Genomic DNA, 27,360 nt, shown 5'->3' on the forward strand with positions numbered 1-27,360 from the left:
GTGTCAATTTGATCATAAAATCTTGAGAGTTTAAATATCTCACATGCATATTTATCTCAAATAAAGCCTAAACCCACTATGCTCTTCGAAGTTATGCAATGTTGGAAAAAGAGCTAAACTGTAGGTTGTGAGCACCTTATGATCCATGGGAAAAATTATCGACCAACCAGCGCGCAGAATTCAGGCTCACATGGATCCAAGAGCTCACATGCAGCATCAAACCGACATACCAGAGGTATAGGCACGTGGAAAAGTGATTAAGGGACATGTGGCGGCCCACCAGAGCAAGGGGCGTGGTGGGGCCCACCTGGCAGTCGGCCGACCGCCATGCTCGGCCGACTGGCTAGGGGCGCCACCGCCTCACCGCTTCTGCAGGTAGCTTCCTCCCTCCTTCCTTAAGTCGGTTTGAGGTGCCTAGGCTGCTGGAACTCGGCTGAAGACCCCCCTTGGCACCCTCTATAAATATGAGAGGGGGGATAAGAATAAGGACACACCAAGTTGAAGTCTATACATCAATTTCTCTCTTGTGTAGTTCTAGGTTAGTGGAGTTTAGGTGAAGTAGTTGTCGGGTCCCCGGACGTGCTTCGGAGAATAGGTATGGGTTCACTACTAGTTCTCTTTTGTAATGTACGGTCATTTCTAATAGACTTATCTTACAATTATTTATATTTACATGATTTATGCCCTGCGGTGTTAGACATAGAATTCATTATTATTTTACTTTGTTACTATATGCTTTGCCTGGTTAGAGACTTAGTTCTAGTTAACTTTTACATGCTCCAGTATTCGTATGTGTGCTCTAGTATGATGTATGTCCATTCGAAGGGTGGGGGCTCCACGCGGGATACTAGAGTATCACTTACTAGTGTAGACATAGTGTCTGGGTTAGTTAAGTATTGCTGGATGTCGTCTTTTCCCACGGTTCGTAGAGGTATCCTACATGTGGTGACAGCCCTGTTTAGTGCCTTCGTAATCCTCCACGTTCGGTTAAGGGGTAGGAGGGTCATAAAATGCTGTGATGGCTAGACAATCATATCTGTCAGCCATTTGCACAGTTCTCTTTTGTACTAGGAATAACTAGATAGATACTAACCATTTCTTGTGCAAAGTATAAAGTGCTAGTAGAACTGTATAAATGCTCTAAGAACATTTGAGACCTGATTAACTAACTTCTACCTAGCTCCATGCCTCTTTTTATCTTTACTAGAGCTGAGTTCACTTGTGTGTCACACTACCTGTCAATCAATTTTTATTTTACCCCTGTTTATGCATTTGAATATTCCATTGCAATTAGTTCATTTGCCTACCTACACAATTTAGTCACCGTCTTCTCTGCGGGAATATAAATGACACCCCGGAATACTCTCTGGGTAAAATGCTACACTGGTAATTTCGTCCGCTTGCGGAATGATTCATGGTTTATGATGGCTTTGTCTCCGGTAATTGCTCTACGAGATGTTAAGGCATCTCTGGTGCTGTTACAGGGATCAAGCTGAATAATCCTGTATCTGAAGTAGACGTTACGAAATACCAACAACAATCCAAGTAGATCTTATCCCTTACCTGTAACTCACGGCTCCTATGCTATATAAAGGGGTCATGGAGGTGCCCATAGGCATTCATCCCCACGCATATTGTAAACACCAATAGAAACCCTAATTCCACCCAGTACACAGGACCTAGAGTGTTACGTTCATTGCGGCCCAAACCTATCTAACCTTGCGTTTTTGTGTTACCATCAAGTTCTTGGCTCTGAGATCTCCCTCACCTAAACTCTACCGCCGAGCATACCCCTGGTGGGCTTGCCGGATAAGCAATCCGACACAAAGTAAGGAAGAAACTGGATGTGGAAAGGAGATACCCTGTCAGTAGGAGGCAAGGTGGTGTTGATTAATTCATGCTTATTCAGCATCCCTATGTATACTATGGGGGATTGCATTCTGTAAGAGGGAAATTATCAAGTAGTCAATGCTGTGAGATCTAAGTTATTTGGGCAAGAGACAAATAAAAAGAGGGAGTATCATATGGTTAAATGGGATGCTATGGCTAGACCCAAAGACTTTGGTGGCTTAGGTTTTCTAGATGTTAGAGCTATGAACATATGTCTAGTTGCAAAATGGATACACAGGTTGGAATATGGGACAAGTAATGTTTGCTGTGACCTGCGAAGGAAGAAGTACCCGGGAGACAGGAGTATCTTCCAATTTAAGAGAAAAGCTGGCTCTCAATTCTGGAGATGTCTGTTAGAAACTAGAGAGTGGTCTCATTGGAAGAGGTCTATGGAAATGAGAAGTGACATCCAAACCAGAATCTGGCATGATGTTTGGCTGGGGGACTATGCTTTGAAGCTACAATTTTAGAATTTACAGACAAGCAAGGATGTTACTGTGAAAAGGGCCCAAGTAGGGGGGGGGGGGTGTTCTGCGATTTAGAAGATCCCTGTCAGTAGAGGAAATGGAAGATTGGGGGAGACTTTCATATTTAATTTGAATGTTCATTTGGCAGGAGGGACATATGTGATGAGCTGGTTGCTGGAGAACAAAAAGCAATACACCAGGAAGTCCCTGTATAGGTTCATGACTTTTGGGGGTGTTAGAGAACTTACTATGATAGACATCTGGAATTTATCGAGTTCCATTGAAAAAACAAATTTTTCTTTGGATGGTCCTCGATGATAGAATTCAATCTGCAGTTCAATTGAAGAAGAGGTGGGCTGGTGAGGTGGAATGTAAAATGTGTGGAGAGATAGAGATATCTGACCACATACTATTTTCGTGTCCGATTGCAGTGTTTTGTGGGTCTTTCTGAAGGACTCGCTGAACTGCGTCCTGAGCTTGTGTTCAACGACAAGGTGATCTCGACGCCTGACGCGTCGATCTACAGATTGGTGGCTTTCTTGTCTTACTGGAAGAAGCTCCTGTCTACGAAAAACTTGCAGCAGGTGGAGGAAATGATTGGAGAGATCCACCAAGCGTGTGGCCTGGATACGTGATGCTGCTCCTCGCTCTTTTCGGTGTTGCGTCTAGGCTAGATGTTGCTGGGTGCCTTTTGACCCTAGCTAATTCCACTACTGGAACCCCGAGGCTACGTCATGTGCCAAGGGGTTTGCCGAGTGCCAAATATCGGGCACTCGGCAAAGTGGTAATTTTCTGAGTGCTGGCCCTAAGGCACTAGGCAAACACAAGGCACACGGCATATAGCCTTTTTGCCGAGTGCTGGCACACTGCAAAGGATCGGCACACGGCGTTAACTCTCTTTGCCGAGTGTCTTGGGGCATGCACACAGCAAACTCGGCGCATGCACGCCGGCCGTGAAAAGGCTAACGGCCGTTAGCCTTTGCCGAGTGTGGCACATCTGGCACTCGGCAAAGCCAATATTTTGCCGAGTGTATTTCGTTTAGTAGAGTGCAGTTTCTTTCTAGAGGGCTATATACCTGTGGTCTGTCATCGAGTTGTTTTCGGTTGAGTTAGTTCAAGCGCAGTTTCTAGAGAGCCTACCTTTTCCATTCTCTCTCCTGAATCATCTGATCATCCCTTGGAACATTGCTGGTCTTCAATCACGACCAGGCTTCGACCGTTTGTAATATGCTCACTACGCTTTCAGTAAAAAGTGGCCGCATAATGCCTTTGGTCGAAGTAGTCAAAGACACCAACGTTAGCATATATATTTTGGGACATGCATTGCTACTTGCTAGATAGCTCGTTGCCCATGGGTAACATATCCACCGACAGAGTTGTCCAAGGCTCAAAGTTTTACCATTATATTATACAGATATAGCTTTTGCATAAGCTTTTATTTCATTCAAGTATAACACACGAACATTGATCTTTCATTGTACGTGATGGGGACTACGATATATGCGTGGTAAACCGTATTAAACCTAGCGTGTTTATCATTAGTAGTATTTGCTTCATGAGGCTGAGAGCACAGCGATCAAGCCGGCGGCGGGCAGGTGAAGCCGGCGGGGACGTCCCTGCCGCAGGTGTTGAGCAGGCGGTCCAGGGCGATGGCGAGGGGGACGTTGAGGTTGACGACGCCGAGGACGTTGGCCCTCAGGGCGGTGCAGACGCAGGCGGCGGCTTCCAAGTCGACGAGCCCCTCGAGCAGCGGGCAGCACTGGCCGCCATCCCCGGGGAGGAGCCCGCCCAGCAGTCTGTGAAAGGATCGTGGCCCAAGAAGGGAGTTGAATTAGGACTTTTTCGAATTTCTAACTAGTCCTTAATCTAGACTAGTATTGCCCAATCTATAAATTCGAAACCTAGTCACTAGAGCACGCTAACAAAGGGTCCTTAGGTAGGTAAACACACTATCATGATCATTTTGCCTAGATGGATGCACACTAGCAAGATCAAATCCTAAGTAAGAGCTCACGCTAACAAGCAAGTTGTCCTAGTCAAACTACAAGCAAGAAAAGCAACAAAAGGAATTAAATGCTTGAAGTAAAAGTAAAGGACACGAGACAACCAGATTTTTTTTCCGTGGTCTCGAGGAGTTGACGCTCCCCCCTAATCCACGTTGGAGCACCCACACAAGGGTATAGCTCCCTTGCTCCACCAAGAAGCAAGTGATCACTAAGAATGCTCCTTCTCCATCTCCGGAACGGCGAGCTTCACACCGTGTACAAACTTCTCGTCTTGGGGCTCCCACAAACTCCAAGAGCTCACCAAGAACCTCCCGATCACCAAGACCGGCTAGGTGCCGTCAAACACCAAGAGTAACAAGCTCCTAAGCCTTCACTTGACCTACACTCAGTTGGCCCTAGCTCAAGCACACTTGCTACACTTGCAAAGGATGGATTCTTCAAGGTTGAAGCACAAACAAAATGCTAGATCTTCTCTTGTTTGCTCAAAGCACTTTCTCTTCTTCTCAAGGGTGGCCTCAAGTATTCAGGGTGTCAAAGGCAACTGAAATGAGCCATGGGGTGCCCTTATATAGAGTGGAAAGAGTTACATAGCCGTTGGAAGTCCACTGCAGAAAAACCGTGAGCACCGGAAGAACCGATGGGTGTCAGAGTTGAGGCGTCGGTTCAACCGGTCTCTCTGTGTCCAAGTTGTAGCCGTTGGGGTTCTGACACAGTGTCCAGGCTTGCTTCATTGCACCGGTGCATGCTCCGTAGGGGCGTCGGTTCAACCGGTGCTGAAGAGGTTTACTGATCAATTCAAACAAGCTCTCTGGAACATAGGACTTCTAATGCACCGGTGCTTTGATTCCGAAGCGTCGATTCAACCGGTGCTGAAGAGAAGTTGAAGTCCACCAAAACATGCTCTCTGGAACAAAGAACTTCCATTGCACCGGTGCTTATTTTTTTGACCATCGGTTCAACCGGTGCTAGACTTGATTTCTGCCTTCATCCAGAGAAGATAGACCGACAGGGCATCGGTCCTTCCGCCAAGCATCGGATGCTCCGATGCTAGGGCACCGGTTCAACCGGTGCTGCTGTTTTTCATTGTTTTCAGCTGAATTGACTTGGATTCGAATGTAACTTCGATTGTTTCTTCTTCCAAGTGTTGTGTTGACTTCTATTGACCATCTTGGGCTGTTTTGGAGCGAGTGTGCATGATTTCTACGGCCAACTCAATTTTGATCAAGCTACTAACTCATGAACCCCTCTTAATAGTACGGTCAAGAACTAAAAACTATAAACCCTATCTAAATCAAGTGTCCTTCATCTCCTTGTGACACTTGAGACTAGAAAGGTCCTTAATCTTTGAAATTGAGTCCTTGGCACGCATGGTTGTTCTGAATTGAGGGGTCTCTTTTCGCATTTCATATGAGACTAAATTAATCATTAATTTTTCCTTCAAAACACACGTTAGTCGCATACGGTTGTCATAATCACCGAAACTTACCATTACATCTATCAGCCTAGATGCACTTCAATCTCCCCCTTTTTGGTGATTGATGACAACACAAAGTAGAGATACATACTATAAGAAATTGAAAGCGATAAACAAGCATGCATTACTCGAAATAAAGCATATGTAGGGGTATGTCAACACAGATCATACACAATATCCAAATAACATGTCCATACACAAAATCCATGAAGATCCAATCACGCCACAAACCACCAAGCTCTCCCTATCTCTACTCCCCCTATCTATCTACCCCTTTGGCAACAAAGCACCAAAAAGAAAGGCGATCTAATCCTGAGCTGGAGAAGGCGGGGTCTTCCTGCTGGGTCCGGTGGGAAACTGAGCGGCGGAGTCGTCGGCGTCGTCGTCCGTCCAGTCGTCGTCGACCGAAGAAGACTTTTGCTCGACCAGAGTCGTCGGAGCAGCAGAAGTAGCTGGTGTAGCGGTAGAAGCTGGCTCGGCGACGATCGTGGAGTCTGTCGGAGGAGCAGACGTGACGGGAGTCAGGTCTGGCTGAGTGGGGCGCACGACGGACGGACGGAGCACCTCAGGCTGTGAAGGTGACTCGAAAGTGAGAGACTGAGCCGAGGGGTGCTGGAGCTGGTGTAGGATCTGCTGCTGTCTAAGAAACTCTGCACGCTGCTCAGCAGTCCAAACACTAGGTTGTGGAGCAGGAGCCGGAGCAGAAGTAGGTACAGGACTGGCAAACAACCCGGTCTGAAGAAATGGTGACAGCGGGAAGGATGACAAGGGTGTCTGCACAAAACCGCCAACAGGAGGAGCGGGAGCAGTGGGGACGAACTGGAGCTGCTGGGGTGTAGGGAGCTGAGGCTCAGGCAGTCCAGTGTGACTATACAGCTGACCGAAGCATCCCGAGAAGAAAGTGAACATCTGCTGCTGGATCTGGGACTGCTGCTGAAGCTGTAACCTCATGGCCTCCTGCTGCTGCCGAATGCCCTCAAGAACAAGTGTCTGGGCCTCCTGCTGGCGAGCCTGCTCGGCTTGCATGCTTAGCTGAGCTGCAGCAAATCTGTCCTGCTGGTCTGATAGCCGAGTAAGAAAGGCAGCAAGTGCGTCGGGCTGAGTGACCTGAGCAGTGGTAACTGGAGGAGCAGGGGTGCGGGCTGCACTAGAGGATCCTGCCTCATCATCATGAGCTCCTCGAGGGACGGTAACAGTAGGAATGAAATCCTCGTCATCCTCTGAGTCCTCCGAGTCTGTGATCAGGTAGTGTGGGAGCTGGGCCTCTGCTGCTGCTAGTGAAGCATCCTCGGCTGCTGTCGGATCGTCTGCAACTCTGCCCTCAGCCAAGACACGCTCATCAAGTAGATACTGTGCCCTGCGCTGGCCTCTCGAGCCACGACGACCGTCTCGAGGAGTAGCAGGTGAGTAAAAACTGAAGTGTGTCCTCGAGTGCTCCAGCTCATCCATATGCTCATTCTGACTTAGCTGAGCCAGAATCCAGCAGATCCAATGAGCAAACGGATGACGACGGTGAACTGTCATCCCATCCAAAATCACATCCTCTAGCTCGCAGATAAAGAAGTTGACTAGATCAAAGTCACGACCTGTCATGATATATAGTAAGAGCCATTGCTGCAGAGCTGTAATCCCCTCGTTGTATCCAATCCGGAACAGCAGACTCTTCCTCAGAGCTAGGTGGATAGAGTGTGCCACGTGAGTCAGCCTGTCCGGAGTCCTCGGTGTGTCAGGCAGGAAGGGCTGCTGGAAGAGAACACTGATCTCCTCGTCAGATGGTACGTGAGACTCATGAGGACGACGAGGAGGTACCGTGCTGCCATAAGCCTGATAGTGTACGAAGTGTGGCTCCTCGGCAATCTGAACTCCAAGGAGGGTAGCTAGTCGAGCTCGGGTCAAACGATAGTGCCTCTCCTGGAACATGAAATCAATAAACTGCCGGTCCTCCTCAATAAACAGAGTGGCGTAGAAGACTCGAACCCACTCTCGAATGTACCTGGAGCTCTCACTGAGTAGAGCAGGCAATCCAACATATCTCTCAAAAAGAGGAAGTACTGGAATCCCACCTGCTGCTACACGCATAGCCACCCAGTGGAGCATCTTGTGCTCACTGATCTTGATATCCAACTGGCAGTAGGTGTGGTAAAAAGACTCCTGGAGCAGAGTGTAAAAGCGACGATCAACTCCAACGTCTCTCTGCTCGGGAAACCACTGCTCCGGGGTGACATATCTTAGTCTCTTGACCCTAGGTCCTGGAATACCCCTGAGATCAAACAACTCAACCTCGGCCAGCTCCTCACCACTGTCCTGACCTCCTGTCTGAGTCTGACTGTCGGTGTGCTGCTGCTGAGCATGACCTGCTCCCCTCTGAGTGCCACCACCTCGAGTCCGTGGACGTGAGCGGGACTCAGGTGTGGTCTGAGCTGTCTGAGTACGTCCTGAGCGACGTAACTGCTGCTGTGGCTCCTCCTGAACCTGAGGATCCCTGATCCTGAGCGATCCCTGCCTGTCTGCAGCATCGGCAACTGCCTCTGCCTGCTCTCGCTCACGGTCCTCACGGGTGTGCTTCTTCTTCTTCTGCACAACCATCTTGCCCTTGCCCTTCTTGTCACCAGCCATCTACCATAGAAGCAAAACATGGATTTAAAAAGAGCCTATGATGATAATTCTAGTGGATAACCTCTGAAAGAACACACTAATAGAGATCACATCAAGATAAGAGCCTATGTGTGTGGGTGAGAGGCAAAAGTCATAAGTGGTCATGTGTAAAAGATATGAAAAAGGAAACATGACACATGCCAAGGAGGTGTGAAGATCATACCCTGGAGGATCAGAGAAGAGAACTCGACAAGAATCGAAGAAAACCCCTTTGGAGCAAATTCTCGAACACCTTGAGCGCGCTCGAACCAAAGGTGCAAGGAACTCAAATCAGGGCTCGAATCTCGGTGGGACCTCCAAAGGAGTGGAGCAGGAGGGGCTACTCACGTAGAGAGTCCGTTGGCGACAGTGATGAGCGGCGGCGCGGCGAGGAACAGTCGGAGCGCGGGTGCACAGGCGCAGCGAGGGCATGGAGCAGGCGGCGCAGGCGCGGAGCGGGCGAGGAGGAGCTATGCGCGTGCGGCGGCGGTGCGGCGGCGCAGGGGCGGAGTACGCAGGCGGCGGCGCAGGAGTGGCGGCGGCGGAGCGGCGTAGCGGGCGCGGGTGCAGGGGCGGCGGTTTCGCGAGGAGGAAGAAAGAGCGTGTGAAACTGACGCGTGGGGCCCGCAGAAGAGTTAAGCGAAAACAGAACGAGCAGGCCCGCAAACCTTAAGCACCGGAAGGTCCGATGGTTCGGTGAAAAATGCATCGGTGTAATCACCGGTGTAACTTTGACTAGATCTGATTTAGATGAAAACATGGTCAACAGGGGCACCGGAAGATCCGCTATTGAGGCACCGGAACATCCGACGGGCGTCGGTGCATTGGCAGGAGTAAGGTCCAGAGGCTTTGCAAGGGGCCATTTACTCCACGCAGTGGCACCGGTTGAACCGATGCTGAAGCGTCGGTTCATCCGCCATGCATCGGAAGCACCAGTGGTCATCGGTGTAAAGGTAGGAGGTTGTTCCAGAGGCGATGCAGAAACTGAGCCACGAAGACTTTAAGCACCGGTTGAACCGATGTAGAGAAAAACCAGGCGTCGGTTTAACCGGTGGTTAAGGAAAATTTCTGCTGAACTACAAACTCTACTTCTGATCCGAATTTTCAAAACCAAAGCCTTAAGCACTCAATTTGGACCTTTTTCGAGAGACAACCTCACCCCTCAAACACTCATACTAAGTGCTCGCAAGCTTTTATATTAACACAGGCAAATTAAGATCCAAGCGAGGTTTAAACACAAAAACCAAATGTATGAGCCACTTTGCCTATGAACTTAGAGATTGAAACTTTAAGTTCGATAGGACGTGGCTCAATAGGCATGAAAGCACAAAATTGATCTTATCACTCTTGTGGAGAGGATATATCATATTTAGCATGAATATCTTTCTCGAAGTGTGATTTGCTCCCTTGTGATGCTACTAACGTGATGCAATGCCAATGCAAAGCGAGAAATCAAACATGGATGCATTCTATATGACAAGCACATGCATTGCAAAAATTTAAATCTATCTTGTCAAGTTTGAACCCTTGACAAGCTTCTTCATGATGAACCATTCTTCATGCCATGAGCGAAACAAATACCACCGGCTCATGCAAGACCCATGTTCATCACTATCTTGACAAGGTTAGACAAGCCCCTAGCACATGTAAATATGAAATGCATCTATATGACATGGAATTTATATGACGTTAGAAGCATCTAGAACGTTAAGCTCACTTCGCAACCTACAAAAGGTGCTCTCATCTAGAGGTTTGGTGAAGATATCCGCCAATTGATCTTCAGAACGAACACCACAAAGTAGTATATCATTCCTTGCCACATGATCTCTTAGAAAGTGATGGCGAATATCTATGTGCTTGGTGCGAGAGTGTTGAACCGGGTTATTAGCAATTTTAACGGCACTCTCGTTATCACAAAGGAGCGGGATCCTATCTAATACTACACCATAGTCCAAGAGGCTTTGCTTCATGCAGAGGATTTGAGCACAACAAGCCCCGGCGGCAATGTATTCCGCCTCCGCGGTTGACAATGCCACGGAATTTTGTTTCTTTGACGACCAAGAGACTAAGGAATGCCCTAGCAAGTGGCACCCACCCGATGTACTCTTGCGATCAACACGACATCCGGCAAAGTCCGAATCCGAGTATCCCAAGAGAGTAAAACTAGCGCCTTTGGGGTACCACAAGCCTATGCTAGGCGTATGCTTGAGATATCTAAGGATCCTCTTAACCGCACTAATGTGTGATTCCTTAGAATTAGCTTGAAAACAGGCACACATGCATACGCTAAACATGATATCGGGCCTAGATGCGGTTAGGTAAAGAAGTGACCCAATCATAGAACGATAGAGAGTTTGGTCAACCGATTTACCTCCCTCATCCAAGTCAAGATGTCCATTAGTTGTCATTGGAGTCTTGATCGGCTTGCAATCATCCATCTTGAATTTTTTGAGAATATCCTTTGTATACTTTTCTTGATGGATGAAAGTCCCTTCCTTCAATTGCTTGATTTGAAACCCAAGGAAGAAATTGAGCTCACCGATCATGGACATCTCAAATTCCCTAGCCATTTTTTCTCCAAATTCTTTGCAAAGAGTGGGGTTAGTTGAACTAAAAATGATATCATCAACATAAATTTGACATACAAAAAGCTCTTCATTGATGATTTTTGTGAATAGAGTTGTATCCACCCTCCCGATCTTGAAGCCCTTATTAATAAGGAAGTCACGAAGGCGTTCATACCAAGCCCTTGGCGCTTGCTTGAGCCCGTAGAGCGCCTTGTGCAACCTATAAACATGATTAGGATATCTAGGGTCCTCAAACCCGGGAGGTTGTTCAACAAACACCAACTCATTAATTAAGCCATTTAAGAACGCACTCTTCACATCCATTTGAAAGAGTTTCATGTTATGATGTGAAGCGTACGCTAAAAGGATACGAATGGCTTCAAGTCTTGCAACGGGGGCAAATGTTTCACCAAAATCCAACCCTTCAACTTGTGCGAAGCCCTTTGCCACAAGTCTTGCCTTGTTGCGAATCACTACACCATGCTCATCTTGTTTGTTGCGAAAGACCCACTTGGTACCAATGATATTCTTGTCTTGAGGACGTTCTTCAAGAACCCAAACTTCATTTCGGGTGAAGTTGTTGAGCTCTTCTTGCATGGCTATCACCCAATCCGGGTACTCAAGAGCTTAATCTATATTTGTGGGTTCCAAGCAAGAAACAAACGAGTAATGTTCACAAAAAGTGGCATATTGACGTCTTCGAGTTCTTACTCCACTAGAGGGGTTACCCATGACCAAGTCAATGGGATGATTTCTTGAAGTTCTTGTAAGCCTCTCTTGTGCTTGAGACGTTGATTCTTCTAGTGATTCGTCATCTTGATCTTGAGCTTGGGCTTTTTCACTTGTGATGTGCGTGTCATCAAATGGAAGTTGTTCTTCAACCACTTGTTCATCTTGGGCATCATGGAAAGGAGGTGAGGCATCATCTTCTTCATTGGATGACTCATCATGGTGATGTGATGATGTAGACTTGTCTTCATCCTTTGAGTCATCCTTGGAAGTGACTTCAACTTGAGTGGATGAGGCTTGTAGCTCTTCTACCTCCTCCTTTGGCTTGACTTGCCCAATAGTGATGTTCTTCATGACTTCTCGAAGTGGTTCATCACCTACATCATCACAAGAGAAAACTTCCCCTTGGGAGCCATTAGTCTCATCAAACTCCACATCACAAGTTTCTTCAATCTTGCTTGTAGCACTATTGAATACTCGATATGCTTTGGAGTTTGATGAATAACCAATAAGAAAACCAACATCACATCTACTTTCAAACTTGCCTAGGTGCTTCCTTTTCTTGAAGATGTAGCATTTGCAACCAAACACCCGGAAGTAGGAGATGTTGGGCTTCCTCCCAATGAGAAGCTCATAGGGTATCTTTCCCAAGAAGCGGTGAAGATAAACTCGGTTGGATGCATGGCATGCGGTGTTGATGGCTTCCGCCCAAAATCTTTGTGAGATGCCATAGTCATCCAACATTGCTCTTGCAAGTGTGATCAATGTCTTGTTCTTCCTCTCCACCACTCCATTTTGTTGGGGTGTGTATGTTGATGAAAACTCATGCTTGATCCCCAAGTCGTTGCAAAGCTCTTCTACTTGAGTGTTCCTAAACTCCGTGCCATTGTCACTCCGGACCTTCACAACACTTGACTCAAATTCATTTTGAGCTTGCTTGACAAAAATCTTGAAGATCCCCATAGTCTTGCTCTTGTCCTCTAAAAAGAAAGTCCAAGTATATTTACAATAATCATCAACAATTGCAAGACAATAGAGATTACCGCCAAGACTTTTGTAGGTGGTTGGCCCAAAGAGATCCATGTGTAGTAGCTCCAAGCTTCTTGATGTTGACAAATAAGCTTTCATGGGATGTGATGATGCAAATTGCTTCCCGGCTTGACAAGCACTACACAATTTGTTTTTGTCAAATGTAACATCTTTAACACCAACCACCATACCTCGTTTGAAGGCCTTCTTGAGTTGACTCATGCCAATATGAGCAATGCGGCGATGCCAAAGCCAACCCATGGAGTTCTTGGAGAAGAGACATGTCGCCAAGCTTGCATCATTAGATGAGAAGTCAACAAGGTAGATGTTACCATGTCGAAATCCTTTGAATATTAAGCTCTTGTCCTCCTTGCTTGTCACTACAACCTCACTATCACTAAAGGTGCATATTAGTCCTAAATCACAAAGTTGAGCAATAGATAACAAATTGAAACTAACCGACTCAACAAGCAACACATTAGAGATAGAGAGATCCTTGGTTATGGCTACCTTACCCAAACCTACCACTTTTTCTTTTGAGTTGTCACCAAAGGTGACATGTTCATAATCACCCACATCTTCATCTAGTGAGGTGAACATCTTTACATAGCCGGTCATGTGTTGTGTACATCCGCTACCAAGCACCCAATGCTTGCCATCGGCTTTGTAGTTCACCTACACACAAGTAAATCACTTTTGAGGTTTGGGAACCCACGCAAGTTTGGGTCCTTTGACATGAGTTACTAAACCTTTAGGAACCCATAGTTGGCGTGGTAGCTTTCCCTTAATTTGAGTGCCAATAAATTTTGCCTTAACCTTGCCACTTTTAAGCTTACTTAACAAGAAATGATTTTTATTGAATTGAGACTTGTAATTAGGAGTCAAGGTAGGAGGTGGACGAGTGGGAATTGGACACTCCCTTGTGTGATGCCCGGTGACTTGTCAATGTTGACAATATGAGCCAACTTCCTTGTTGAAGCATGCCATGAGCTCCGGCGACTTGGGACAATTTTCCGGAGGGTTGGGAAATGATCCAAGTCCATTTGTCCCAAAGTGCCTTGCATTATGGAAGAGAATCTCCTTATGCAAGTATTCTCCTCTTGTCACATTGAACATGCATTTGGTCATGCTTTCAAGTTCCTCCTCAAGTTGTTTCTCCCTATCATGGTTAGTCTTTGAACAAGAAGGAGAACCATGATGACAAGTAATAGGGTGAGGCAACTCCACAAGATCATCACAAGAAGTAGCTATATTGACTTTGATGACTTTCTTTTGAGATTCTTTTAGTTCTTCATCCAAAGCATCAAAGGCAAGGTCAAGTTCTTGATATTTCATATTTAAGTTAGCATAATCAAGCTTGAGCTTCAAGTTAGCATAATCAAGCTTGAGCTTCTTGTTGCATGAAGTAAGTGACTTGTTAAGCACAACTACTTCCTCGTATTTAACATTTAATTCATCATGCTTAATAAGTAGCTTGTCATGCTCCTCTTTAAGTTGGTTGCTAGGAACAATGCTTGAATCATGAGTTTCTACTACCTCATTATGCCTAACAATCAACTCATTATTTGAGGCCTTAAGCTTGGCATATTCAATTTCAAGAACTTTACATTTTGATTTGTACTTCTTCATCACTTGTTGGTACTCATCTAGGATGTTTTGCACTTCAATAGGAGATAAGTAATGTTCACTTTCATCACTAGAGGAGTCATCATTATCGCTCACCTTGGAGTTACCCCTTGCCATGAAGCACATGGGTGGTGGAGGTAGAGGTGCCTCATCACCATCATCTTCATCATCATGCATGGCAATCCCCCACAATCTTTTTATTTGATTCTTCATCACTTGAGTCATCATTTGAGGATTCACCATCCGTGATCCATTCTCCAAGGAAAGCCTTGACCTTCTCTTGTCTTGTGAAAGATCCTTTCTTCTTGTGGTCCTTCTTCTCATGAATTTTCTTTGAAGTCTTGTATTGATTGTCACCATCTTCTTATTTCTTATTGAGCTTTGAAGGCTCCGGACAATCATATGAGAGATGACCATATTTACCACAATTGTAACAAACTTTCTTGACATTGTCTTTGCTCTTCCGGGTACGAAACTTGTTTTTCTTGGGGTCAAAGTTGTACCCTCTCTTGTTCAACCTTGACATCATCTTGGAGGTCTTTCTCATGAGAAGTGCTAGCTCAACATCACCATCTTCATCACTTGAATCTTCATTAGCTTCATCTTCGCTTGAGCTTGGTGATGGAAAATGCACTTGTTCTTTTTCTTGGACTTGTGATCACTCTTAGCTTTGAGTGCAAGATCTCTCTTGTCTTGTGGTGGATTAACTTCTCCCAAGAGGAACATCTCATAAGACCGAATCTTCCCAACAACATCACTTACTTCAAGCGTTTCAAGATCCTTCTCATAGAGCAATGAGGTGACGATGTTGTACTTGGGTTTGTGTAGACAGTGTAGGATCTTCCGGATGATGTCACTGTTAGACAAAGGAGAAATTTCAAGAGCGTTAATGTCCTCAATAAGCACATTTAATCGAGCAAACATTTGTTCAACCAACTCATTTGGAAGCATTTTGAATTCATTAATTTTTTCCTTAAGCACTTGATATTTTTCTTCACGAAGCTTTTTAGAGCCAACATAGATAGCTTCAAGTGCTTCCCAAATTTCATAAGAGGTCTTCTTGCTATGAACACGAGCAAAGATCTCCTCACTAAGAGCATCAAATAAAGCATTCTTCGCTCTAGCACCATATTTGACTTGATCCTCATTCCACGGACCAACAATAGGTTTTTCCGTGACCGCCCAAGCGATGGGATTTATAGCCTCAAGGTAACCCGCCATGCGAGCTTTCCAATAAGCATAGTTTCTCCCATCGAGCTTGGGTGGACCACCACTTCCCCCGGCCATTCTCTATGATTTTAAGCCTACAAAGAGAGCCCTTGCTCTGATACCAATTGAAAGGATCGTGGCCCAAGAAGGGGGGGTTGAATTGGGACTTTTTCGAATTTCTAACTAGTCCTTAACCTAGACTAGTATTGCCCAATCTATAAATTCGAAACCTAGTCACTAGAGCACGCTAGCAAAGGGTCCTTAGGTAGGTAAACACACTATCATGATCATTTTGTCTAGATGGAAGCACACTAGCAAGATCAAATCCTAAGTAAGAGCTCACGCTAACAAGTAAGTTGTCCTAGTCAAACTACAAGCAAGAAAAGCAACAAAAGGAATTAAATGCTTGAAGTAAAAGTAAAGGACACGAAACAACCAGATTTTTTTCCCGTGGTCTCGAGGAGTTGACGCTCCCCCCTAATCCACGTTGGAGCACCCACACAAGGGTATAGCTCCCTTGCTCCACCAAGAAGCAAGTGATCACTAAGAATGTTCCTTCTCCATCTCCGGAATGGCGAGCTTCACACCGTGTACAAACTTCTCATCTTGGGGCTCCCACAAACTCCAAGAGCTCACCAAGAACCTCCCGATCACCAAGACCGGCTAGGTGCCGTCAAACACCAAGAGTAACAAGCTCCTAAGCCTTCACTTGACCTACACTCAGTTGGCCCTAGCTCAAGCACACTTGCTACACTTGCAAAGGATGGATTCTTCAAGGTTGAAGCACAAACAAAATGCTAGATCTTCTCTTGTTTGCTCAAAGCACTTTCTCTTCTTCTCAAGGGTGGCCTCAAGTATTCAGGGTGTCAAAGGCAACTGAAATGAGCCATGGGGTGCCCTTATATAGAGTGGAAAGAGTTACATAGCCGTTGGAAGTCCACTGCAGAAAAACCGTGAGCACCGGAAGAACCGATGGGTGTCAGAGTTGAGGCGTCGGTTCAACCGGTCTCTCTGTGTCCAAGTTGTAGCCGTTGGGGTTCTGACACAGTGTCCAGGCTTGCTTCATTGCACCGGTGCATGCTCCGTATGGGCGTCGGTTCAACCGGTGCTGAAGAGGTTTACTGATCAATTCAAACAAGCTCTCTGGAACATAGGACTTCTAATGCACCGGTGCTTTGATTCCGAAGCGTCGGTTCAACCGGTGCTGAAGAGAAGTTGAAGTCCACCAAAACATGCTCTCTGGAACAAAGAACTTCCATTGCACCGGTGCTTATTTTTTTGACCATCGATTCAACCGGTGCTAGACTTGATTTCTGCCTTCATCCAAAGAAGATAGACCGACAGGGCATCGGTCCTTCCGCCAAGCATCGGATGCTCCGATGCTAGGGCACCGGTTCAACCGGTGCTGCTGTTTTTCATTGTTTTCAGCTGAATTGACTTGGATTCGAATGTAACTTCGATTGTTTCTTCTTCCAAGTGTTGTGTTGACTTCTATTGACCATATTGGGCTGTTTTAGAGCGAGTGTGCATGATTTCTACGGCCAACTCAATTTTGATCAAGCTACTAACTCATGAACCCCTCTTAATAGTACGATCAAGAACTAAAAACTATAAACCCTATCTAAATCAAATGTCCTTCATCTCCTTGTGACACTTGAGACTAGAAAGGTCCTTAATCTTTGAAATTGAGTCCTTGGCACTTGTTCCGAATTGAGGGGTCTCTTTTCGCATTTCATATGAGACTAAATTAATCATTAATTTTTCCTTCAAAACACACGTTAGTCGCATACGGTTGTCATAATCACCGAAACTTACCATTACATCTATCGGCCTAGATGCACTTCAGCCTGCTCAGCAGGCCGCCGCACACACGCAGCTTCAGCGGGTCGCCCCACTGGACGCTGGCGCCGACGGAGGCGGTGGCGCTTGGGCCGCCGCCATGGACAGAGAGGCTAGGGCCAGGACGAGCACAGCCAGCAGCTTGGTCTTGGACGATGGCGCCATTGCTACCGTGCCCTGGCTAGCTAGCTAGATCGATGGCCTTGTGTGGTTTGGGATGGTTTCCTTGGCTTGGTGCTTGGCATGGTATTGATAGGCCCGGCCGAATCCGTCGAGCGAGCGTGTGTGTCCTCGATGGATGCATGGGGTGTGCGAACGTCCGCCGGCGGCCTAGTCGCCGCATGCATGGCCACTCGAGTTGTTAACGGTCATGGCTAGCCAGCGGTGAACGGATGGATGGGTCAAGCAATATATTGTTTTTTTTTTGCGAGGGGGTCAAGCAAAATATTGTATTATCCGGTCGAAAACATGTGAGTTGGTGAACTCGATCTGATCGGCGACGATGGGATCATAGAGTAGTATATAGTAGTGATCTACTATTTATTCATAGTTAGATTAATATATTGTAGCGTTGACACACGTACCGCCTGAGTTTGTGCACATCCTCACATACCTGCACGGAGCAAGGAGCATTACTTGGTCCTCTCAGTTTTCGTGCGATGGCCCGTGCGCACGTGTATGTGATTGTGCCAACTCCGATCCGGACATGGACGCGTTAGCGTAACGCCTGAAACCATGACATTATGGGTCATCATTTAATTTCCCACCCATATACACCCGTGGAAAACATTGTCATTTAGAGATACTCGCTCCATTCCAAATTATAACTCATTGAACTTTTTTAACCTCAAATTAACCACTCGTCTTATTTAAAAAATTTATACAAACATAGTCAAATTTAAGCCATTCTTGAAAAACTTTCATTAATAAAGCAAGCAATAACAAAAGAAGTGATATATTGCACAAAATTTTGAATAATACGAGTGGTCAAACTTAGGGTTAAAATGGTCAAACGAATTATAATTTTAGAGCGGAGGAAGTATTTAACAAAATGCAAACAAACTTCACTTACTCAGGGATGCTCAAACCAACTACGACCAAAGCTTTTGATTCATCAATTCATATATATCTATGAAATGGACTTTCGTTTTCATCCTCATGACATGACATCATGTGCAATTTCTGAAAATCGGGAGATTTTTTTTTGAGGGGTTGAAAACCTGGGGATGGGGGCATGGGCACTACTACACAAACGGCTTTTGATCTTTTGCATTTGTCCCGCCCATCGTTGGGCTCGAGACCAATGTGGTTTTAGTCCCGGGTCCGACGACTAGCTCGATGTCTGTGGGGGACAGGGATATTTGTTCCCAATTGGAGCCAACAACCGGGACCAAAAGCCTCTCATTTGTTCTGGTTGGTGGCTCCAACAGGGACAAAAAGTCCAAACCTTTAGTTTTGGTTGGAGCCACCAACCGGGACCAAAAGGTGTTTTGGTCCCGATTGGTGGCTCCAACCGGGATCAAAAGGGTTCTCCACAGGTTAGTTCAAAAGGATAGCATCTTAAATGGAGTCACATATGCTGCGTAGGTGCGGTGGTAAAAAAGCTATGCGCGAGGCAAGACGAGGGGTTCAAATCCCGCGGGGCGCAAAAAAAATTAGCGTTAGGGACATTTGGTCCCGATTCTACCACCTAAGACGAAAACCTGGATAAAAGGCAATTTGAAACCGGAACAAGAAGTCCGATACTGGATAAAAGACAATTTGGAACCGGAATAACAAGCCCGATATGTACCAGTGGGGGCGGCCCAGACGGCAGGCCAGGCCGACGCCATGCAACAAGAAGGGTATAATAGTACTGGATTGAGCCTCCATCCATGAGTCCACAAGAGAAATGAAATTAACTGGGCTTATGGGGCCGTAACGATCTAGAATTTCCATTAATATAATGATTGTTTATTCGCAGCAACAACAATAAATGCAGGAAGCACGCGCTCGCTCATAGTACAAATTAAGCTGTGTTCATTGGAAGCCTTGATTGTTGGTATATGTAGAGCCTTACAGTACTCTCTCCATTTTTATTTACATATCGTAATAGGTTTTTTAAGTTAAATTTGAATAACTTTAACCAAATTGATAGAAAAATATAGCAACACCTGCACTACCCAACATATGCTCTATCAACATACTGTAGACTCAATGAAACAAATTTGGTATCATAAATATTATTTTTTATAAATTTGATCAAAGTTGCAAAATTTGACTTAGGACAATCCGAACCCGATATGTAAACAAAAACATAGGGAATACACTCAAAAAATGGGAGCTGTTGGAGGGTTATTAGTACTTCAAACTAAAGAGTAAAGGCATAGTGATCGTTTGAACAACCGGCGGTATTCTCTCTTTTTTTCTTTATAAAGAAACAAATACAATAAAAGATGTAAAGAGCAAAGCAACAAAGGTTTCAGGCAAATCTGCAGCCTACTGGTGCTTTACTTCCACCTTGTCCTTCTTCCGAAACAAGTAAGTATCTGCTTATTGAATCGGTTGCGAAGAAGAGCCCAATTGGCCCAAAATATCCAATCCAAAACATTTCATATATAGTGGCGGCGGTACACACCTAGAATTAGGAATTCCTACTTACATAGGAACTCGACACACGGTTTTCATTTTTTCTTAAAAAAATACTTGATCCGCAGTGGCGGAGGTACTCACTACCGGATTCAGGGGCTTTGCCGAGTGTCAGTTACACTCGGCAAAGGCCTTGCCGAGTGTAACACTCGGCAAAGCCCCTGACGGTAACATAGGTTTTGCCGAGTGCCTCTTTTCGGGCACTTGGCAAAGAGTTTGAAACTGCCACGTGGCACGACCGTTCGCGGCTGCTTTGACGAGTGCCTAACGGCAGACACTCGGCAAAGCCTGGCACTCGGCAAAGCCCCCACCAACGGTTGCCCCACGTGGCAGCTTTGCCGAGTGCTAGGTCTCTGGCACTCGGCAAACTTTCCAGGCTTTAACGAGTGCCAGGAGTTTAGCACTCGGCAAAGTTCCTTTTCTGGCGACCCTGTAAAGGCCACTTTGCCGAGTGTTTTGGCTTATGCACTCGGCAAAGTGGCCAAATTTTTTTTGTTTTATTTTTCTCTGTTTTTTGATACAAATACAACAGAAATATATCTAAATACATGGACATTACAGGCAGTTATTATGACCAATTTATAATTGACAAATACGACAATAACACCGATACAAATAACCCAAGTCATCACATACATCGCAAAGTCCGATAGATAACACAAGTCCACCACATAGAACGAGTCCGATACATAGAATAAGTTTGATACACAAAATGAGTCTAATACACAAAATATGTCCACGATTAATGTCCACTAGTACTACAAATCACTCACGGTCAGGTGGGGGGCATGTTTGCCACAGGGCCGTCGGCGAGTTCTGGTCCGGAGGAGGGTCGTTCGATGCGTTCCACGACTGATTCTGCAAATAGAAACACATAAATTGAGTACGAATAACAAAGATATAAATAGAAAAATATAAAGTGATTCTGCATACTCACGGGAGTGCTAGAAGGTCCCTGAGGAAGGTAAGGCTGAGCTGGAAGGGCGAAGGGAGGAGGCGGCATCATATAGCTCAACGACGCGCCAAGTCCTTGCATCCAGGTGACCATGCTCTGCATCATCGCCGACTGCTCCTCCTCCAGCTTCCGCTCCATCTCCAATCGGCACCTCCTCTCCTTAGCCCACTTTTGCTCCATCTCGGTCTACAAGAATTTAACATCCATGTTACAATACAAAGCAAAGTTGCGTAAATATCATAGAACGACAACTAAATCTAAACTAACATGTCTCTGGTGCACGCTGGCCATGGAAGTCTCAGGCCGTGGGCGTATGGGCGGGGTCGAGTTGGTGGTATGTGCCCTAAGCTGCGTGAGGCTGGGCGTACTCGCCGTGTCGACCAAACTGTTGGCGATCCAGCACCGCCCGTGCTTGTTCCCGCCTCCGGCCCTCATGATGGCTTCTCCGGAGAGTGGCGCGGTCGCCGGATCCCAAGTCTCCCCGTGGAGCGCCCTTCCCACCTTCGTGAACGCATTGAGGCGCGCCGGGATGCTGGGTTTGTGTAGGCCTCTAGTGGAGCCGCCGGGTTGTAGGTCACGTCCGACGTCGCCCTGCCCATGTGAGACATGGCGTACGCCGTGAAGTCGTTGTAAGACTAGCCTGAATGAGACTCCGACTGCCATGAAATCAACAAGATCATTAGTAAGAATTCAAAATATAGCTTTAGAAAGAATGAAGAAATTAGTGAACTTACCCAAGTTTCTTTGTACTCGGCGAGACTACGGCTCCCCTGATGATGTGCCAGACCCGGCATCATCAAGCGGCACTCCCGGCATAAGGCGTGCTGGCAGGCCCAGTCCTCGCTGATCCACTTGTCCACCATCATGGACCATCACTCGGCCTTGTTTGCACACCAATTCGGAGGTACCTAAACGTAATGAAGTGCATGACATATTGTAATAACAAATACAAGATAAATGAGTAGAGATGGCATTTATTTACCCTTAAGTACTGGTCTCGCGTGAGCAAGATGTCCCTTGCGGCTGGTTTCTTGACACTCCTCTTCTCAAACTTACACAAACACGGCCTGGACATGCGCCTCGTAGTGCATGTCCTTCACCAGCTTGTAGCAAGCCTGGTGAGCCTGCTCGTTCGCCCAGGTCTCATAGCCTTCCTCGCACCTGTAGAAATCCTGCATATATACCCACAAGATAATTGCAATCATCATTCCAAAAATTGAAACAGAATGCGGTATTTCAACCATTTCAGTTCGAGAATGACTTACCCACAACTCCCCGACCACCTGCCTCGCTTTGGTGGTGAAGTTCCTTCCTTCACAGATACGGCCATCAATATGCAAATATCTGCATATTTGCAACCGTATCTTTTTCGAACGGGAGACGCCTAACTGGTGTACGTGCTATAACATATTCGCGGGTTGCTTTTCATAATATAATTATCAATAAACTAACTAAATATACAATCCATTTGTCGATATCTATATAATCTAAAATAATCGAACTCAATAAACTAAACCAGTCTTAAAAACAATATAAACAATTAACATATAAAATCTATATGCACCTAAACTAAACCACTCTAAATATACTATATACACAATTAACATCTAAAATCTATAAATAAACAAAATTATTTTAAATAAATTAAACAAACAACATCTAAATATGGAACTAAATAATTTTTTTTTAAAAATACCTTGGTGCCTCGGCCGGGAAGGCGTTGACGGCGGCGGGGAGGGGGCGGGGCGGCACGGCGGGGAGGGCTCCGCCGCCGCTAAAGGGGCGCGCGGCCTTGGGCGCCGATGAGCCGAAGCCCGGCGGCGGCGTGGAGGCGCTGGGCCTCGGGCAGGCCGCCGGCATAGAGGCGGGGCTACGGGGCGGGGAGCCGCCGGCTGCTTCTCGCCGCGGCGCGAGGCGGCGACGGCGGCGGCTCGATGCGGCGGCAGAGGCGCAAGGCGGCGGGGACGGGGCCGGGGCGGGGCGGCACGAGGCGGCGTGGACAGGGCGGGGGCGGCGCGGCGCGAGGCGACAGCGACGGCGTCCGGCGGCGGCAGGGCGAGGCGGCGGCAGGCCGAGGCGACGGCGAGGGCGTCCGGCGGCGGCGGGGCGGGGGCGGGGCGGCACGTTGCGTGAGCGAGGGCGCGGGGAAGAAAATGAGCCAAGACTTGGGCCGGGTTCTTTGCCGAGTGCCGTGACGTGGCACTCGGCGACCAAGGCTTTGCTGAGTGCCAGATCGCGACACTCGGCAAAGAATCGGTTTGCCGAGTGTCTGATCAGGCGGCACTCGGCAAAATATATAAAAAAAATCCATTTATTTGTTTGCTGAGTGCCAGCTGAGCGCACTCGGCAAAGTTTCTCCTTTGCCGAGTGCCAGTTGGAGACACTCGGCAAAGTTTCTCTTTTGCCGAGTGCCAGGTGGCCGCTCTCGGCAAAGGCTTAACGCCGTCAGCCACCCCAACGGCCGGCGCACGGCGGGCACGCGTGCCGGGCACGTGCGCGGTCTTTGCCGAGTGTGGGCCCGGCGGCACTCGGCAAAGATCAGTATTTGCCGAGTGCCCTACTTTACCAACGGTCAGCACTCAGCAAAGTGTGGGCATGCCGTATACCACATGTTTGCCGAGTGCCTGTTGGCTGGCACTCGGCAAAGCTGGTCTTTGCCGAGTGCCCGTGGTCTGGCACTCGGCAAAGACCGAGACACTCGGCAATTCTGGGTTTTCCGGTAGTGACTTAAGCATAATTTACTAGATGAGCTCACGAAGCAAACATCCAATACTAGATGAAGCAACACGCAGAAAATTAATTAAATTAACAAACTTTACTGATTTCACATAAAGCAGACTCATCAGTTACATATCAATTCAATCCATATATAATCAAATAATAACAGCAAGTTCAGCAACACGTACTGCAGCAAACGCACACAACTGGTAATATAATTTAGCACCCCGAGGTGGCCATGCTGTTTATGAATGGGAACGAACAAATTAAAACAGACACACCAAAGTTTCACACCGGCAAACAAGCAAATCAAAGTCTTATTTGGAATAACACACGTTGAAGCATCAAACACTGCAATCTGGTTGCGCTGCTGGATGCGCCGGCCGGACGATGAAGCAGCCAGCAGACAAACCAAACCTATTATTTGGAATAATCAGGTTGAAATTGTCGGCGGAGGTTGCTGTGGAATCGTCAAATCTAATCATCAATAATGTCGTATCAATAATCTAGTATATGAAATGGCAAGCTAATGCTGACTGAAAATCACATCACGTACCTTGTGTCATTGGATGAGCTTGCGGCTTGGGCATGGCTCAGTTCCGTCACCTGAGGTAAGTCTTGATGATGACGCACTCGCGGATGGAGGCGGATGCCGGGGGAAGCCTGGGCTCATAGCTCTTGCGGTGCGAGTCGTCCCAGCGGAGCTTGGTCCACCAGGCCCGCTCCCCGCTCACCATCACGGCCTTCTTGCCTGGTCGTCGGTCGATGAGGCGCGGGAGGCGGCGCAAGCTCCAGCAGCCGCGGACGTGGAGCTCCTCCCACGCGGGCGCGGCCAGGACGGTGTCGTCGACTCGAAGATGCTCCAGCAGGGGCAGCTCCTGGAGGTGTATCCTCCGAAGACATGGGAGCTCGAAACTAGAAGAACGCGGATAATTGTAGTAGAAAATTGCCTTGAGATTGTAGCAGAAGAGGATGTCGAGCGTGACGAGACTTGGCAGCGCAGATCCACGTGGCATGACGCCTTCCAACCTCGGGCAATGCTCCAGCCGGAGGTGCTTCAGTCCACGGAAATCAGTATGAGCCAGAGGTTCTTTGTAGAAATGCGTCAGACTTTTGAGATGAGAGACATGTGCATTCTTCAGACTCCGCCCCACGTAATACGCATCATTAAAGACAAGCACCATCCGATGGCACCGCTGGAGCTTGAGGCAGGAGACGTGAGTATCATCCAAACGACTCAGATCATTGAGGCAGGAGACGTGAGTATCATCAGACATGCTAATTGAATCAGTGACTGCCAGAAGATACCTCAGACCATGGGGATACCGCTCCACTGCTGAGATCCCCACATGACGCTCACTCTCCCGAAAGGGAGGCACGTCATCCATTGACACCATCGAGACTCCATCTGTCAGATAGCGATGGTTTACATCAGCATAGGCTGCCAATGACGCATGAAGCTTGTTGGTTTTCACCATGTCCTCTTCATCCTGTATCTTCCGAGTTGTGACCTTGCATGATGTAACTTGAACATAGAAAGATTTGAAAAGTCCTCCACCCCGTACTAAATCATTGGTGCTCTTGTTGAAGCTATAAAACAATCTGGAATCACGTATGCACACCTGAGCAACTTGTGGACTGCAATGATGATTAACAGTTCCATCTGAGCATTGATCCAAGCAAAACACATCTGGCAATCTATGCAGCTTATGCCAAGGGAATCGTCTCAGGGAAGGAATTCCCCTGAGAAGCAACCGCCTAAGCTGGGGCAGATTAGGGATGTTGTCTGGTAGCTCTTTGATAGCCGTAGCAGACAGATCGAGCTCCTCCAAAGCATCAACATCCTTAACGTCCACGGATTCTAGCTTTCTACATCTGCGCAATGACAAGCACTTTATACGAGGTGCACCAATCAATGAGAATGAATTAAGGGTACTATGCCCATCCAGTTTTATCTTTGTTAGCCCGACTAGGAGCTTGTTGTCAATCAGCTGGAGTGATCGGAGCTTCCTCATTTGTTCAACTATCTCTATAGGGAAAGATTTTATTCGAGTACCTATGATTTCAAGTGTTGTTAGACTAGACAACACAGCAATGGAGGGAGGCAACTCCTCAAGGTTCGAGCACCTAACAAGCAGGAGCTCTTTTAGATTGGGCATGCTATGGAACAAGTCGCACTGGAATGTGTACATATTTGAATAGGAGAGGTCGAGGTATAGCAAGCTGAGCATTCTATTACAGTTGTTATGACAGAGGTTGATTTCAGCATCTGGGAAGCTGAATGGACTCGTGAGGTTATAGCAGCCCCTGAGAGAAAGCAATTGGAGTTTTTGGAGGTAGCAGATTGAAGGAGGTAGTGATTGTAGTGGAGTGTAGGAAAGATCAAGAGCACAGAGACAATGGAGCGTGGCCATGAAATGATCAAATTCAAGCTGCTTCTTGAAAAACCTTGACTGTTGTGAGCAATACCTCATAATAAGCATGGTTGGGCCACCGGCTTCCTGGCTTAACCATTCTCTGCTTACATGCCATCCTTGGTCACCCACATGCGAGATCCACTGCATGCGCTCCAACCCAGAATTGTTGCCCTCACAATGTACATCTGCTGTGTGGCGCTCAGTAATGAGGCCGTGATATGCTAGGAAGTGAGCAGCAGATTTTGTGGCCTCATCTACTTTAGTTGCTGGAGAAGAGGGAACCTGTAGCAAGGAGTACTCTTGAAAGGCTTCAAGGATAACATTTCCAACTTGGTATACATCACTGTATTTGCCATGGTAGCTGGCAGATGCCACCTCCCCTGTTCTTTCTCGTACAACAGTGGTGAGACCTTGTGCGGCCCATTGACGTATCAGCTCATCTGGAGTAATACCAGCCGCCGGTGCCCCAGAACTCTGCTGATCTCCATCTCCATGAGCCGGTGGAATGAGCAGCATGGTGGCGGAGTGAAAGCACCGGATGGCCACATGGTGCCAATATTGCTCGTCTTTGTTGCCAATCACACTCACGATGTACTTGGCTGCTTGATGCAGCGAGTAGAGAGTAAGAACCACTATATCATCCCCACTATAGGATATGGTGTCAGAGTAGTCATGATATTCCTTGCTACTGTCATAAACAGCTCGGGAGGTGGTGGACATAATCCATCTTGAGCGGTGGTTCCATCTATAGGGAGGAAGCCCCACCTCCATTGAGAAAGCAACAGACTCAACGGGCTCGTAGAGGTATTCAACCACTAGCAGGTACTTCTTGCCGATCAGCTTTTGGTTGATTTGAGGAACTAGTGATATCGACTTGTCTGGTAGTGACCTTATGGCACCTTCCTGGCCTTATGAGTAATATCCTGTCTCATCGTCCTCTTGCCGGAATAGCCCGAGCTCCTCTGCCATTTTGATTGCCAGCTTTTGTTTGATGTCCAGGCTCCCTAGTGTTGTTGTTGCTTGCTTCAAGTCCACCTTTATTATGTAATCAAAGGGACCAACATTCTTGATCTTTGCCTCCTGCATAATGTTTGATATAGCCCGCGTGAAGATAGATGCGGGCCCTATCCCAAGGTTCCACTGCCAGGCAGAATAAGAGAGTTTTCCTTCCA

General features: G+C 46.9%; 1 protein-coding gene across 2 annotated transcripts; it reads right to left on the bottom strand.

Annotated features, from left to right (window-relative positions):
• Positions 1–24,118: 24,118 nt before the first annotated feature.
• Positions 24,119–25,682, bottom strand: LOC120683978. 2 transcript variants are annotated; one of them, XM_039966063.1, is made up of 2 exons: positions 24,328–25,682; positions 24,119–24,231 (listed from the first exon to the last, which is right to left on the bottom strand). In XM_039966063.1, the coding sequence occupies exon 1, from the start codon at positions 25,247–25,249 to the stop codon at positions 24,374–24,376; it is 876 nt and encodes a 291-aa protein (XP_039821997.1). In that variant the 5' UTR covers positions 25,250–25,682; the 3' UTR covers positions 24,119–24,231; positions 24,328–24,373. The 2 variants fall into 2 exon arrangements, with proteins under 2 accessions (XP_039821997.1, XP_039821996.1); XM_039966062.1 differs by having other exon boundaries at positions 24,120–24,248.
• Positions 25,683–27,360: the final 1,678 nt, after the last annotated feature.

This window comes from Panicum virgatum, chromosome 7N, assembly GCF_016808335.1.
Source record: "Panicum virgatum strain AP13 chromosome 7N, P.virgatum_v5, whole genome shotgun sequence".
Taxonomy (NCBI): Eukaryota; Viridiplantae; Streptophyta; class Magnoliopsida; order Poales; family Poaceae; genus Panicum; species Panicum virgatum.